The following is a 15,269-nucleotide window of genomic DNA, read 5'->3' on the forward strand; positions in this document are numbered from 1 at the left end:
TAATAATAATAAGGGCAGGTTCACATTGGAGCGGCGGAAAACATACTCTCAAACACACTTTTCCAGGTGGAACTCTTACAAAATGCACACTTCCGCCGTCCAAGTGCTCACATAGGGAGGGGGAAGTAAAAGGGAGCCTGACTTCTTCCGCCGCCCACTGTGAACACTGGGGGGCGGCGGAAGAAAGAGTAAACACCATACCAAAAACCATAGAACAAAGCTATATTATGTCCACAAAGCATAGTGTAACTACATAAAATAAAGAAGCCACACTACAAACCACAATAAGCCAGACAAAAGACTTGTATTACAAAGGCTTAATCGGAGTTGGTAGGTGAGTCCAGCTCCTCTAAAGCCGCCCTTCCAAAAACTTGTAGGACATTCATCCTTGCTTGCTCTCTATACATTGTTCGGGCAAGACTATCTCGCCGCTCCGAGCCAACTCCAAGGTCACTCGCACCCCCTTCATTGCCTCCTTGAGCGCGTTCCATTGCATCCTCTATGTCAACTTCACGTATTGCTTGAAGCTCCCTCATGGAGGTAGCTATTGCTCTTCGATCCTCTTCTACACGTCCAGAGCATGCTAGCAATTCTGCTTCCGCCTCACGTACCCACTCCATATCAAAAGACTCTCCATGTTGGATACAAATGTTGTGTAGCACAAGACAAGCCGCAACAAGATCTGGGACATGACGTAGATTCATATCACATCTTTTTAGCAAGATGCGAAACCTTGCCTTGAGCATACCAAACGCTCTCTCAACTGGCATCCTTGTGCTCGATTGAATGAAATTCCAATGGTACTTTAGACGTGTCAACCCTTCCTTGCATCCTTTGAAAGGCACTAACATGTATGGCCGTGCGGGGTAAGCACAGTCGCCAACCAACCAATAGTTACCCAGCTCGCCCCTTGCACATGCTTGCCCTATATCACTTCTGGAGAAGTTCAAGGAGTCATGCGCTGATCCGGCCCAACCGACATCATAATTCCATACTGAGCAATTGGCGGCTACTGTTAGTTGTAGCAAAATAGAGTGGAACCCTTTCCGATTGAAGTAGTCAACATGGTTGTCTCGGGGTGCAATGATGGGGATGTGAGAACCATCTATCGCACGAACGACGTAGGGAATTCCCCTAAGTGCCTCAAACTCTCGTGCTAAAGTTGCAAGCCGAGATCTTGAAGGCCATCTTATGTACATATTCCGGAGACCCGATTTCACAATTGCCTTGGAAAATGCAAGGATTATTTCACAACATGTGCTCTTAGCGCAACCATAGGTGTCACCAAGGCCCAATAGTCCATCTCCTGTAGCAAGTCTGCTTAGAGCAATGGCTACCCTATCTTGAATAGACACAGGCACACGGAAGTTTGTGGTTTTCTTTTGCATGAATGGTGCTAGACTCCCACAAAGGTAATGAAAGGTTTCTTTGCTAACCCTAAGACGCCGCTTGAACATGGTAGCACTATAAGCACTTAGGAGATAGCATTTTACAAAGCCTTGAGGCCGTGGATATGCCCACGCTTGTCTGTGTTCATGACCCCTCCTACGGTTCGCAATCTTCCTCAACCTCACAGATCGTGCCATGCATTCGGTAACATGCAACCAAGTCTGCACTATGCACTCATCATTGTGCATGCTTGGTTCTTTAAGCAATTCATAGATCGCTATAGAACACAACCACGCACAATAGAGTGCAATGTCTTTGGACATGCCCATTGTCACCTGCAAATCCAAAACAAGTTGATACATATTAAATTCTCAGCTTATATGGCTTCTTAGGAGCTTAGAAACATTCATAAATCCATACAACGCATAGGAACAAAGCAACGTCGAGATCCCAAACTTTATAAACTCATACAAGAATAATAACAAGAATTTCCTCCGCCAAGGCTACTTGTTGCCCCCCCTTCCTTCCTTAAGGAATTCACTCATTATGGCATGCAATCCTGCCAATATCTTCAGTCGCTCCCTCTCCAAGGCAACATTTTGGCTAGAGGTCTCCTTGAGATGGTCCAATAGATGTTTCCCAGTATCGGCCATTGTGGCCAAAGATTCCTCATACTTGGGAGTCACTCGACGACTTGAGGACATGGGTGCTTGTGGCTTCTCGTCATCTAGTGCTATAGTTACTTCATCCTTGTCACCGCCGGGGAAAGTAGCATCATCCATTGTTGATGAAGAAGCGTGGCTAAGAGGAGTGACCGTGGCTCTATCGTGGTAATACTCATCCACCACATCGAACCATTTACATGTGTGCCTCCTGTCATTGCCAGATACCGAGTTGTGAGCTTTGTCCACTCTATATTTTGCTAGCACCGCTTGCCACTTCTTGCGACAACTTTCACTATCCTTATCGAAATCAGGGTAAATGCCGGCTAGCTTTGTGGCCACCTTTGCCCACAAGTTGACCCCTTATTTCCCAGGATTGTTGAACTCCTCACTCATGCCCCCCTGACATGAATGAGTTGGTCAACCCAAAAGTCTTGCCACTTGCTTTTCTTATTGTCGTTGTCGTCATCTTCCCCCAAGTCCACCACCACCTTCTTTTTGGAGTTCCTGGGTTTCTTTGGCGCAGGTTGGGTCTCTGACACAATCTCCTCATCGCTAGGCTCCTTCCTCATGCCACGAACTCGCTTTGGTTGAGAAGATAAAGGGGGGTTATTGAGCGAGTTGGGTGATGGTTGGCTTCCTGGGGAATTGGGAATGGAACCCATGTTTGGGATACCTAGGGGGGATGATCGATTAGGAGGTTGCGCTACCATAGGTGAATGGGGGGGGGCGAAACATGAAGGGAGAGTTTGGAGAAAAGGAAGGAGAATTGAGCATGGCTTGGAAGCCATGAGGTGGCACATGAAAAGGAGGATGGGGAAATGAATAGAAATTAGAGTGCGGGAGAGAAGTTTGGGAGAAAATAGGATCATCGTCGCCTCGTTGTTGCGATGAATCAAATTCATGGCTCGTGTTGGAATCCATAGTACCTACATCAAACACGAAGAGAATATTAGCACCACATAAATTAAAAACACATAGATAAGTCATGATAATGGAAATGCGGTTTGTGAGGGGTCACCTTATGCGCTCGCTTCACGTTGCCTCCCAAGCTTTTCGCACACCCCTAAAAGAAAACCATAAGCACACAATGTCAAAGGCATGGCAAGTGTACCACAAAAACATTAAAAGAAAGGTAAATGGGTGGATAAAAAGAAAGCATGATTGAAGTGCATGTAAAAGCACCTTGGAGAATGGAACTTGTGAAGCTTATGTTCTCTAGAAATTCTAGAGGGTACAAAATCTCACCCTAAACCCTTTAATTTATAGGAAATTGAAGGGTGTGAGGGGGGGAGGGGGGGGTTTGTACGTTGGAAAATGGAACGTTGAGAAAATGGAACGTTGAGAAAATGGAACGTTGGGAAAAATGGAACGTTGAGAATTTCAGGTGGGCTCCTCCTGCAAAAAAATCCAGGTGGAGGGTGGAACACGTTTTGGGCAAGGGGGGGGGGTCGGCACAACATCAACGATGTTCTTCCATCACGTGGCAAGGGGGGGGTGGATTTCCACCGCCCAATGTGAATGAGAGGTGCCATGGGGCACTCTGAGATTGCAGCGCAGGCTGGCGGCAGCTTGGCTGCCGCCTTATCTGAACCCGCCCTAAGTGACGTTTACGTAATATCTTGTTTTGATATTCATTTGTTTGTTGCTTATCATGTGGCATGCATTTCTGCAACACGTACATCACTTTCTGCCGTTTGAGCTCGAATATAGCAGGAAACCCTCCTTCATGACTTCAATTTACACAACTCCTTGACTTCAACCTTAACACGACACAACACCAGGAAGATCCTAAGCGCACAATTAGCTCTAAACTACGCTCAAATACACTATTTTCTTCTAATTATCCTAAAAAGTACATGGGCTTCGTATCCCCTTGGGGTAGATTTATGGGATAATTTGGCTGGGTGCTAGGCTTTTATACCTCCACCCACTCCCTGTCTCCTTGGTGTGCATAATGGCACAACTTTCTCAACACCCCCGTTGGTGCCATGATGTTTAGACTACTACAAGGTGGTATCCTATTGGATCATACATGTTGACCAGGGTGCCTATGAGCATCGTTTTATATGTGGCCCTCATTAGTGCTAGTCCCTCATCTTTCACCCATTGCTAGGCATGCTCCATAACCTTGTTTGTAAGTACAATTGGAATTCTAAACTATTTTGCATTGAGTTTCATGATCTCATCATCTAGCTATGCACTGGAATTACCAAAAGAAGCGTGCACCATGCATAAAAATTTGCCACGATTAGATGCACCTTTTGAATGTAGATGGTTGTGGATTGATCCAACTCTATGTCCCCCTTGAATATGAGCATGTTCACTAATGACATATACTCAGTGGTGGTGGGCATATTTTGGGAGACTTCATCAAACTTGTAGGTTTAGTTGTTGGCTTAATTTAGATCTAATGCCTAACCTATATGTGCTACTTGCCATCATCGTAGAAGACCTTGATCAATATCTCATCGGCCAGCTACCTAGCCTAGCCTACATGTCATTTTTAATAATCCATCTTGTCTATTATTTCATATGAATCCGTTTATTAAGTCTTCTGTTGCAATTCCGATCATTCGCACTAGTCAATAATTATTAAGTAATTATTTTCTTTGCCCAGGTGCATGTGTTTGTGTCATCTTGTGTCTATATCATTTTGTGCATATTCCCAATCAAACTCGCATATGCTACACACATATCCAGAGACACTCAGTAGGTTGATAGGGGTAGTGGTCAATGCCGACAAAACTTTGGCATGACCACGATGCATCTTCCTGCTTGTTTCACTCGCTTCTTGATTTCCTTTATGTTTGAATCAATTTCTCTTATGTTTGAATCAATCCTTCATGTTAGCACATGAATTACACTACTTGGCATGGCTCGAGGCTCGGGTACTCCAGTTCACCAGACTTGAAGAAGAAGAACCAAAAGAACTAGAACATGAATTAGAAGAAGAACCGATAAACCCACCCCACCACTGTTCATACCACCACCACCCCTACCACCACCTCCCTGCCTTCTATATTACAACATGCTTCAGCCAACTATCATGGTGAAGTATCCCAAGTTCTACGAGAATTCCTTGGAGGATGTAGATGCTCACATCCTTCTCTTTAACAATGACTAGTGCGTGAACCTCCCTGGCTTGGTTGATCAGAACCTCAAAAAATCTACTTATGTCTCGAATTTACAAAAAAGTGACTCTTTGGGTTGCTCAGTATACGAGTACGCTCATTTTTCCACCCATGATACGATCTGAGATGCATTTCTTCAAAGATTCAGGGGAAGACAAGACCTTCGTGCATCTGCTAAGCTCTGTCGGATGAACTAGAAAAGCCTCACGTGGTGGAAGACTATGTCACTAAATTTTAGAAGCTTCTCCGAAGATTGGATGTAGCCAATTGGCCCACGGAGGAGATCCTCAATTACTATTTCATGATGAGATTAAGCAAGCAGAAAGGGCAATCACTTGTGCTGATCTTTCCACAATGACTCTAGAGTAGCTGGTTGAATCTGCTCTCACGACGTCGGTAGGATCCGTCAAAAGCAAGGGGAAGACAAAGAGCAAGAGGAAGTCCAAAAGGTCTGTTAGAGGATGATTCTAATCACTCAACTGCAAGTGAGGAATTAGAGGAGGAGGAGGAAGATTGCAAGGCACGATCAAAGAGCAAGAAGGCAGGAAAAACAACCAAGGAACTGGCTCTACAGTGGCTCAGTTGACTATTGAAGGAGTGAAGTCCCCTCCCAAAGTTCACTCATGCAAGTCTTGGTGTTTGAGGTGTCAAAATCATGGTCATGGATCCGAAGAATACGGGTTCAATGAGCTTTGGTGTGCCATTTACCGAACTGCCACACACACCAAAGAGGCATGTAGATATAATGGGTAGAGAGTGCCTGTAGTCCAAGCCCCCGTGGTGGCAACCATTCGACCCGCCCTGCCATAGCTCTATAGGATCCATACCAAAGGCTACCATTCCACCCACATGGGAATTTTCCTCCCAGGGATGTGCCTAGTGCTCAAGAGTCCACTTTCATGTGCTTCTATAGCCATGCCCTAGGCCATCATAAATCTGACAACAATGAGATCTCAAGGAAGCACAAGGCTAAGGTGGAAGGAGCCTAGGCTTCAGTATATCAGGCCCACCGATAGTAAATGCCATGGAAATCCAAGCTCTAGACGAGCAAGAAGTAATCAAGCTGACCACCACAAAGGTCGCCAAATCATCAGCCATGGTGGTGACACGATCCATGCAACTCGAGACTCCGAAGGTGGGGAAAGAACCGACCTTGGATAAGAGGGGGAAGCAAAAAGTTATCACATGGCAAGAAAAGAACAAGGTATGGATGGAGGTGTTCGATTGGGTGGAAAAGTAGCAGGCCAGAAAGGCCCATGCTGATTTGCGGTAGAAAGCCAAAGTTAGCATATCGCCGATGAACCCAGATCAGGGAGGCAAAGTCCCCTTGCCACAACCAGATGGGAGCCAAGAGAAAGGTGCAGAGACACCGCGGCCAAAGAAAGGCACAGAGACACCACGGCCGGAAAGAGGTGCGGATGCACCAAAGCAGGAGGAGAGGTGAAGTAAGCTCACAAAAGCAGAAACGCGGTCGTACGATTTGTGGGAAGATCTGAAGCGGTAACCAATCCATATGTTGGTGGAATAACTCCTCAAAATTGGTGCCAAACTTCAGGGAGAAGCTGTTGTGCCGCATGATGCCCGAGGAGGATAAGATGACACCCTCATAGCCTGTGGTGGAAGCCCTACACATAGAGCGGATAGAAACTCCACTGAGGGAAGTTCCGATTTACGATGAAGCCATCCCAATGATCCAAGTCAAGTTGTCTGGACATAGTAGAAGTACTGCTAGATGGCGGATTAGGAGTCAACATCTTATCGGATACGACATGTAGAATGCTTGGATTGAGAAGATGGGATCTGACATGCAGAATGCTTCGATTAAGTCTTGTTCACACCGAAACGACAGATCAATGGTGAGTTCAGCCACTCATATTAATCCACGAGCTCACATTGGAAGTCTCTGGATTCACTTTCCAGATTGTAGTAGTGGTGCTCCACATTAAGGACATAAAAGGTGCCTACCCAATGTTATTGGGTAGACCATGGCTCATTCAGGCAAGGATTAAGCAAGACTGGGATGCAGATAGGATAACTTTCCAGTGAGGAAATAAGAAAGTCAAGATTTCCATAGCCAGTCCAGAAAGTGGAGAATCCTTCTCGGCTGAAGGTAGCCAAGGGAGTAAACATGCTGGAGGGATTAGACCTTGATGATTGAAGAGGAGGAATATCTCTAGCAGAATGCAAATCTGATCAGCTTGTTTAATGTCGATGTGGTTCGGGTAATGGAGAGATATTGACCAAACCTTCATCACAAGAATAAAGTCGCCATTGATCAGCCCAATCTGTTGAGCGAAGAGCAAATTTCTGTGATGAGGCCGAAGATTTTTATGAAGCCTATACCAGATGAATCCCAACTATGTCAAAAGGGTCAAGGAGGAATTGGATAAATTGTTGCACATTGGATTCATATATCCAATCGATCGAGCAACATGGTTGTCCCTGATCATGATTGTTCCCAAGAAGAATCAAAAGCTCCGGGTCCGTGTGGATTATAGCAGGAAGCTGAATTCTGCTACAATCTCAGACCCCTTCCCTTTGTGGTTTCATAGACTCTCTGCTATACTGGAGTAGATGGCCATGAGATGTACTCATTCTTGGATCGATTCATTGGCTACAATCAAGTCCAAATGGCACCAGAAGATCGGGAGAAGTCAACCTTCATCACCAAATGGGGAGCCTTTGCATCCAATGTCATGACCTTCGGGCTCAAGAATTCTTCCCGCCGCATTCCAGCGTTAGGAGATTTTTGCTGAATTTCTAACAACATTTATGTGGGTGTTCATGAATGATTTCAGTGTCTTTGGGAAATCATCCCAACATCTGACAGACCTGTAGGTGTGCTTGGCCAAATGCAAAGTCTCTAGACTGAGTCTTTTCCATCCAAAGTGGTATGCTCCTTGGCCACATAGTATCTTAAGAAGGCATTGCAATAGACCTGGTCAATGTGGAGGTGATTTGGAAAGCTCTGATCCCGACAAGTGTAAAGGAGCTAAGAAGGTTCTTGGGGCATGGCACAACCGAATGCTCTGCCATTTAGTGCATGTAGCAGTCCCCCTAAACCACCAACTGGCACAGATAAAAATGCCATTGAACCAATAGTTGAGGCAAGCTAACCTCGAATGGACAGAGTAATGCAACATTTCATTTTGGTGACTCAAGCTACTACTATTCGAAACACTTGTATTCCAAGCACCTATACTAATTGCAAATTACCATTCCATGTGTTCGTGGGATGCCTCAGATGTGGCCATAGGAAGTGTCCTGATGTAGGAGGCCAAAAAAATGTTTTCGCCTAGTCTACTGCGCCAGCAAAAGATTATCAGATGTTAAGCAGAATTAGTCCACCACTCATAGTGAAGTGCTTGGCAACGATCTACTCGATCAACAAGTTTCGCCACTATTTGTTGGTGGGAAATATGTTCACCTTCCATGTGGATCATTCCGCCTTGCTCTATCTTGTTGATAAGTAGAGATTCCCCAAAGCAAGATGGCTAGGTGGATGCTGATCCTTTAAGAAATCAAATTCAACATTGTGTATACCCCAGGAACGAGCCATACAGTGGCGGATTACTTGTCAAGAATAGAGTCTGGTGAAGCCTCGATTGGAGTAGCAAATGATCTATCAGATGTGGAGCTATTCATAGCAGAAGCAGTCATGTTGATTCCCCAGACCTGGTATGATGAAATGTTGGCATTTGGGGCCATCGGTCTAATGGAGGATAACCTTTCTCGAGATCAAAGAAAGTGGATAGCTATCTGAAGCCAATCTTTCCAAGTAATGCGGCCAGCTATAGAAGCAAGGCATTGATCAGATCCTCTAGAGCTGTATTCCACCTCACGAACAAGAAGCGTCCTTTAGAGAATCCCATCAAGGAATCAGTGGGGCAGTCACTTCACAGGAGAAGTAACATGAAGGAAGATCCTCCAAGCCGGGGTCTCTGATGGCCTTCCATAAATTGGTGATGCCTACAAATGGGCCAAACAGTGTGATGTGTGCCAATGACTTAGCCAACTAACTGACAGATACCAGTGCCTGACAATTCGATCTTTCCCCTAGAACCAATCTAGAAATGGGGCCTTGACTTTGTGGGTTCATTCAAACCACCAGCCCAATTCATTGTGGTGGTAACAAGTATATCCTGGTGGCAAACCGACTATAGCACCAAATGAGTGGAAGCCAGAGTCCTCTAGGATAACACGACCAAGTCCATTGCTAAATACCTTTATGAGATGATTATCAACCGGTTTGGCTACCCGATAGAGCTGATCAGTGGACCAAGGAAAACACTTTGTGAATGATGCCATCCGGCAGAGCTGGTCACTAAGCACCTCATCATCCATAAGAGATCGAGCTAATGATAAGGTGGAAGTATGTCTATGACATCATCCAAAATACATCCAACTAATGCATTCTAGTGAGTGTGTGTGAGTGAAGTGAGGTGAGAGAAGAGATGAGTAGCTATAGTGCAACACAGTGGTATGACAACGCTCGAGGGAGGTGCAGTGGAATCGCTTCTCAACAAGGAGTTGTAGAGCTTGGAGACCTCAAGGGTTATGAGCTCGACCATTGAAAAGATCCTCACGATAGTTGTGGTTCACCAGGTAATCTCTTGTTGGATGTGTTTCAAGGAGGGTTAGGGTGAGACAACATTTTTGGCACCGCTGCCGGGGAGCCATACCTTGGCTTTTTCCATCATTTTTCCTCTAATCTACGCATTACCCATTATTTTAATTAATGGTTTTCCCCAAAAAATATGTGGATTTGACGGTGATTTATATGTGATTTGGTTTTGTTTTTGTAAAGAATGCTTTTTTGCTTAATTTCTAGCTTAATTTGTTGTTTTTGTTTTTTTTGTTAATGTGGTTTTTCATGTTCTTAGGGCTTGCACATAAAGTGTATTAGGATTAGTTTGCATCCATTGCATCAAAAAATGCATTAGAATGCATTTTTTAGTAAATGTTGGCTCTCCTTAGTGTTAAACATAGAACTAAAATCATTAAGTTTAGCCTAATTTTCCATTTTGGGGATCATTTATGAAGGGTGTAAGGGGTGTCATAAAAAGATTGACTTTTTTGATTCCTACTTACCTTTTTGGAAAAATGCCCATATCTTCTTAATTTCAAATTCAAAACATATCCCCCCCAAACAAGGAAATTCGTATTTCCCACTAGGCTCCAAAAAAATTTTTAGAAAAATGGTTCACGCGTGAACCATTTTCTGCACTCTCGCACCTTAAGGTCTCACGGCTTAAAGGTTCACGCCCAAAAACATATCCCCCCCAAACAAGGAAATTCGTATTTCCCACTAGGCTCCAAATTTTTTTTTTGAAAAAATGGTTCACGCGTGAACCATTTTCTGCACTCTTGCGCCTTAAGGTCTCACGGCTTAAAGGTTCACGCCCAAAAAAAAAGGTTCACGCGTGAACCATTTTCTGCACTCTCACGCCCAACGGTTCATGCCCAAAAAAAATTAAAATTTATTTTTTCATGAAGTCTGCTAAGAACTTACAGCATGAAACACTAAGTATTTCACGATGCAAAACACGGTATTTCATGACGCGAAATACTAAATATCTCACGACGTGAAACAGTATTTAAAAAAATTAAATTTTACTTTTCCGTAAAGCGTTCACGGCGTGAAACAGCATTTCACAGCGTGAAACACCAAATATCTCATGAGGTGAAACACTAAATAATATCTCACAATGTGAAACGGTAAAAAAATAATAATCAAATTTGATAAAATCCGTGAAGTTCGCTTCACGTTCGTGAACTGCACCCAACTAGTTCACAATGTGAAAGGGGGGTCCGTCAACATGAAGTTTGGAAAATGCCTTTGTTTGGAGACTCGTATCTCCTAAACTGTGGATCCGATAAAGGCGCTCTAGGGCTCATTGGAAAGCCGACATCGAGCTCTTCAAATTTGGTCTTGGCCGTCCAAAGTCAAAATTAATCGTTTTGGCCTCCGACTAGCAGCCTCAAAATTCAACCCGAAAATCGAGGTAAAACAATCCGAAAAGCACAAATTCGTAAAAAACAAGGCGAAAATGACTTCAAATCGTATTCGGGCTACTTTTTGAGGGTCTAAACTAGAAAATCACGAACGACTCAAAGAGACACAGTTGTAGTACTCCAAAAATACTACAACTCTCTCGTACAGAGTTTAACGACTCAAAGAGACAAAGTTGTAGTACTCCAAAAATACTACAACTCTCTCGTACAGAGTTTCTCCAAATTCCTTTTGGAACACACTTAAAAACATGCTGTGAAACAGGGAAAAAATTTTCGAATTTCTTTTTGATCTTGAGACAGTGATGGAAAATAGGTTTTAGGACCTCCTCTTCCATCTGGGAAGTTACTAGCATGCACTTTTTCCAGAAAAATATCCCTAAGGTTCACATGTAGCACCTAAGCTAATTAGGGCAAATGGACACTTGTTGGACACGAAGAGTACACCAGGCCTCTTAAGACTGAAATGGATTATGAGAAAATATATAAATCAAATTTAAAAAAAAACACACGTGTGTTTGTTCATTAAGGAGTAATTAGGTAATCAAACATGGCAATGATAGAGGGACTACGTGGGCCGACACTCTCACTAAATCCAATGGTTGACATCTTCGAGCCATTGATATCTATGCCCCAACTGCAATTCCCAATACCATTTATATGCCAACAACAAGAGGGTCATCGGGTTTTACACCCCCCGTCACTTCAATCCCATCCGGCTTTGGTCCTTTACCTAACCTCCCTATGCAACAATCTTATAGGTACCAACCCTTTGCAACACTTGGATGCCCACACTGTGGACACACTAATTAGTCTAGGGAAGGGGGATTGCCCAAGGACTCAATAAGTCCATACGCACAAGAGCACTCACATACGGCCTTAGTGACATACAAAATTACGGCCGTATAGATTTCCACAATTATGGGAAAATACAATGGAACAATTGATCCTATTCAATCCATTGAAATGTTTGAATAGCTATGCAAAGCCTTTGGAAATCCCAATTGCCCCACCAAGGTACATGTGTTGAACCTATGCTTAGAGAGAAAAGCTAGTTGATGGTTCATCACATTGATGCTGGCCAACTTTAGAACCTTGAAGTCAGCCTTTATCCATGGCTTTTCAAGACAAGGTGATTGGTGGAGTGTAGCAAAAGACCTCTGTTCAATTGAGTGTAATCCAAATGAAACCATTAGAGACTTTATCCTACGAATAAAACTCTTGGACTCACGATGTGAGTCATGGAAAAGCTTAAATGATTTTTAATTGAAAAGGGGTGGTTGCAAGATCAAGGTGCCCAGTTTTGTCCACTCAGACACCCTGTAAAGAGTAAAAAAACAGGTATTTCCTTTAGTAGCTAATCTCTCCTAGTAAATGAAGGAATTTTGTTTCATTGAGTTCTTTTGGTAATATAGTTGCATAATTTGATTAAGCATTAGATAGTCAAAAGTCCTCATTTTCTTAGGTACAAAGTCAATGTATACACCCTGTCCCAAATTTGAACTGATTCCATAAAATGCTAATATCTTTTACATATAAACTCATATGAGATTTCCACTTTGTACCTTAGATCTTCACATAATATGGAGCTTAACTTGACTTTTTGAGAAAATTTTAAGATATTTGTCTATTTTCTTTAAATATTTCAAGGTCTTTAAAGTGTTATAATATACGCCACTTTTTGTCCCCACAATAGCTACCACTTAAAATCCTCAATCTTGTAGATCAAAAGAGTGGGTAGATACTGAGACATTAGTAGAATGTGGTGGTTATTAAAAATTGTAAATCCAATGGTTGGATTTTTAATGATCTCTTTTTCAAAATTCTTCCAGACTATCAGAAGGCCTGCAAATATCAATAATCTAATTAGTAAAATTATATTTTTGATGTGAATCATCTAAAACCTATAGGGACTAGTGTACTTATAATGGTGCATCTATGGAAAAATAAATTGGATCACTCTAAGTATGGAAAGATCATTTGTTTATCATTTCATTATATTTTTGATTAATTAGACTAGTTTATATTAATTTAAGTTATATCGGGTTAATTTAAGAGCAAGCGTATTTTCTATTATTTGCTTGATCTCATTTTAAGTACCTTGCCCCCCAAAATTTGCTCTCCAAGCATTGTCCCAGTCTAGTATAAACTGGATAAAACTGGATACCCTGATCTTGCAACAACCCAAAGATATTTCATGATGACGAGCTTAAAGAAAAACATCTTACACAACTTGATCATTGTATCCAATCCAGAAACATTTGATCAATGTTGTAAAGAAGCAATACGTTTAGATGACAGCATGATAGAAGAAGATGATCACGATACAAGGTGTTCCTCATCTAAACCAAGTGAAGCAATGGCAAAAGAACGATCGATCTTGGAATTGTCATTCCCCGAATTCTATGCACCCTTGCTTAAAAGCTTTCAATCGACATCTCTAAGAGAGGATGAAATCCTTCAAAACAAACCATCCTTAATGCCTCTACAAGTGAGGAGAGAAATGCCTTGTGTTAAGTAACGACCATCCCAATCCCCATTGTGCATACAAGGCACCTATCTTTTTGTACTGCATATATTGCAAATCCCTTGGTCATGATACTACAAAGTGTCCCAATTCATCAACAATTGACTCAAAACCTCAATCTCTCGTGAACCAAGTAGAAATAGTCCAAAGGGTAGAAACTTCTCGGGAAGCAGTTAATTGAATAGTTCAATGTTTCTATTATCGTGGACCTCACAAAGTGACAGACTGTAAAGTTTGGAATACTTCCATGCCAATAGTCACTCACACTTTACAACCCATGTGTGAACGATGTGGCATTCATCACATGTTCCAAGAGTGCCCAAGACGAGTTGCTTCAATGTAACTTGTCTCACAAAATACAACTCTAAACATCTTAAGTGTACAAAATGGGAAATTGTCCATAGTACCCTTGAATATGCTTACACGCTTACAAGCCAAAGCATGAGAGAGTGCCAAAAAGAATACAAAAGATAACACTTTGAAATGGGTAGAAGAACATGCCTTAGTGCAAGAACCAAAACACAAACCAAAAACTTCTAAACCCAAGAAAAACAAGGGACAACAAACTATCGAAACCAAAGTTGAATTAAAGGACAAGGAAAAGGAGCCTGTGGAGGACATAAACCCAAAAGGAGGTGTAAACCCAAAAGACCCAAGAGCAGAAGCATCCACCTCAAGGGCAGTAACCACAAACCACAAGACCCATATGTGCGACACAGAATACAAAAGCCCAAAAGAAAGTTTGTTCTCGTCGCATGGGCAAACATAAAGAAAACTTGATGATCCAAAGAAAGAAGATGAAACAGTTCTAGTACGTCACTTAGTGAAGATGAACCAAGTTATAATTCTTTACTCAATGCACCTAGAGACCAATCAAGAAACTAGAACCCGCCCAACCACCCCAAATCAAAAATCATGATTATATGACATATGCAGATGCAAAAAACAAGCTCAGGAGAGCATGCTTAGCATGGTTGAGTGTCTTATAGGATCATCGATTTTGATTGAACCTCATAATGCTAATTCTAAAAAAGCAAACAAAATACAAAACCCAGAGGAGTATCACTTCCCCTTTCAAGAGGAAGACATACTCTATAGAGAAGAGTAATTAGAGACATATTGCACAAATTAAACGGTTGAATCCCTTATGAAATTAAAGAAGTCTCTCAAAACCTCTTTAGAGGAATTCTCTTCTCTCATGGGTGGTAAAGCCAACATAACATTAGCACTTTCACCTTTAAGGGCTCAACATAAGTTATACCAAGACATAAAGAGATTCATAGAACGAGACTGTGAGCATTCGCAAGTTTCCAAATAGACCTCATTTCGAATTCTCAGAGGACCAAGCATTCCATTGTACACATTGGATACTCTTAAAAAACCTGAGAGCCAAAAAGAGGACAAAAGTGAATGGGAATATGAAACCAAAACGAGATCTGAAGGTAGAAACAAAATCTAAAATATCCATGGTTCCTCTTGAAGATTCTATCATGCTATGGTTGTATTTTCCTACAGGAGGCAATGATGTTAAGTGCAAATGCACAT

The 15,269-nt window shown here is 42.4% G+C and overlaps 1 protein-coding gene across 1 annotated transcript; it reads right to left on the minus strand.

The window, feature by feature from the left end:
- Positions 1 to 124: 124 nt before the first annotated feature.
- Positions 125 to 746, minus strand: LOC147642021 (uncharacterized). Its single transcript, XM_086823541.1, has one exon. It carries the CDS (start codon positions 744 to 746, stop codon positions 318 to 320), a length of 429 nt encoding a protein of 142 aa, XP_086679667.1. The 3' UTR covers positions 125 to 317.
- Positions 747 to 15,269: the final 14,523 nt, after the last annotated feature.

Source organism: Cibotium barometz, chromosome 1, assembly GCF_041138505.1.
Source record: "Cibotium barometz isolate CiBa-2024 chromosome 1, ASM4113850v1, whole genome shotgun sequence".
Lineage (NCBI taxonomy): Eukaryota > Viridiplantae > Streptophyta > Polypodiopsida > Cyatheales > Cibotiaceae > Cibotium > Cibotium barometz.

Bases quoted from the DNA above. Each gene is read 5' to 3' on its own strand.
- LOC147642021 (XM_086823541.1), bottom strand. From the start codon at position 746: ATGCTCAAGGCAAGGTTTCGCATCTTGCTAAAAAGATGTGATATGAAT.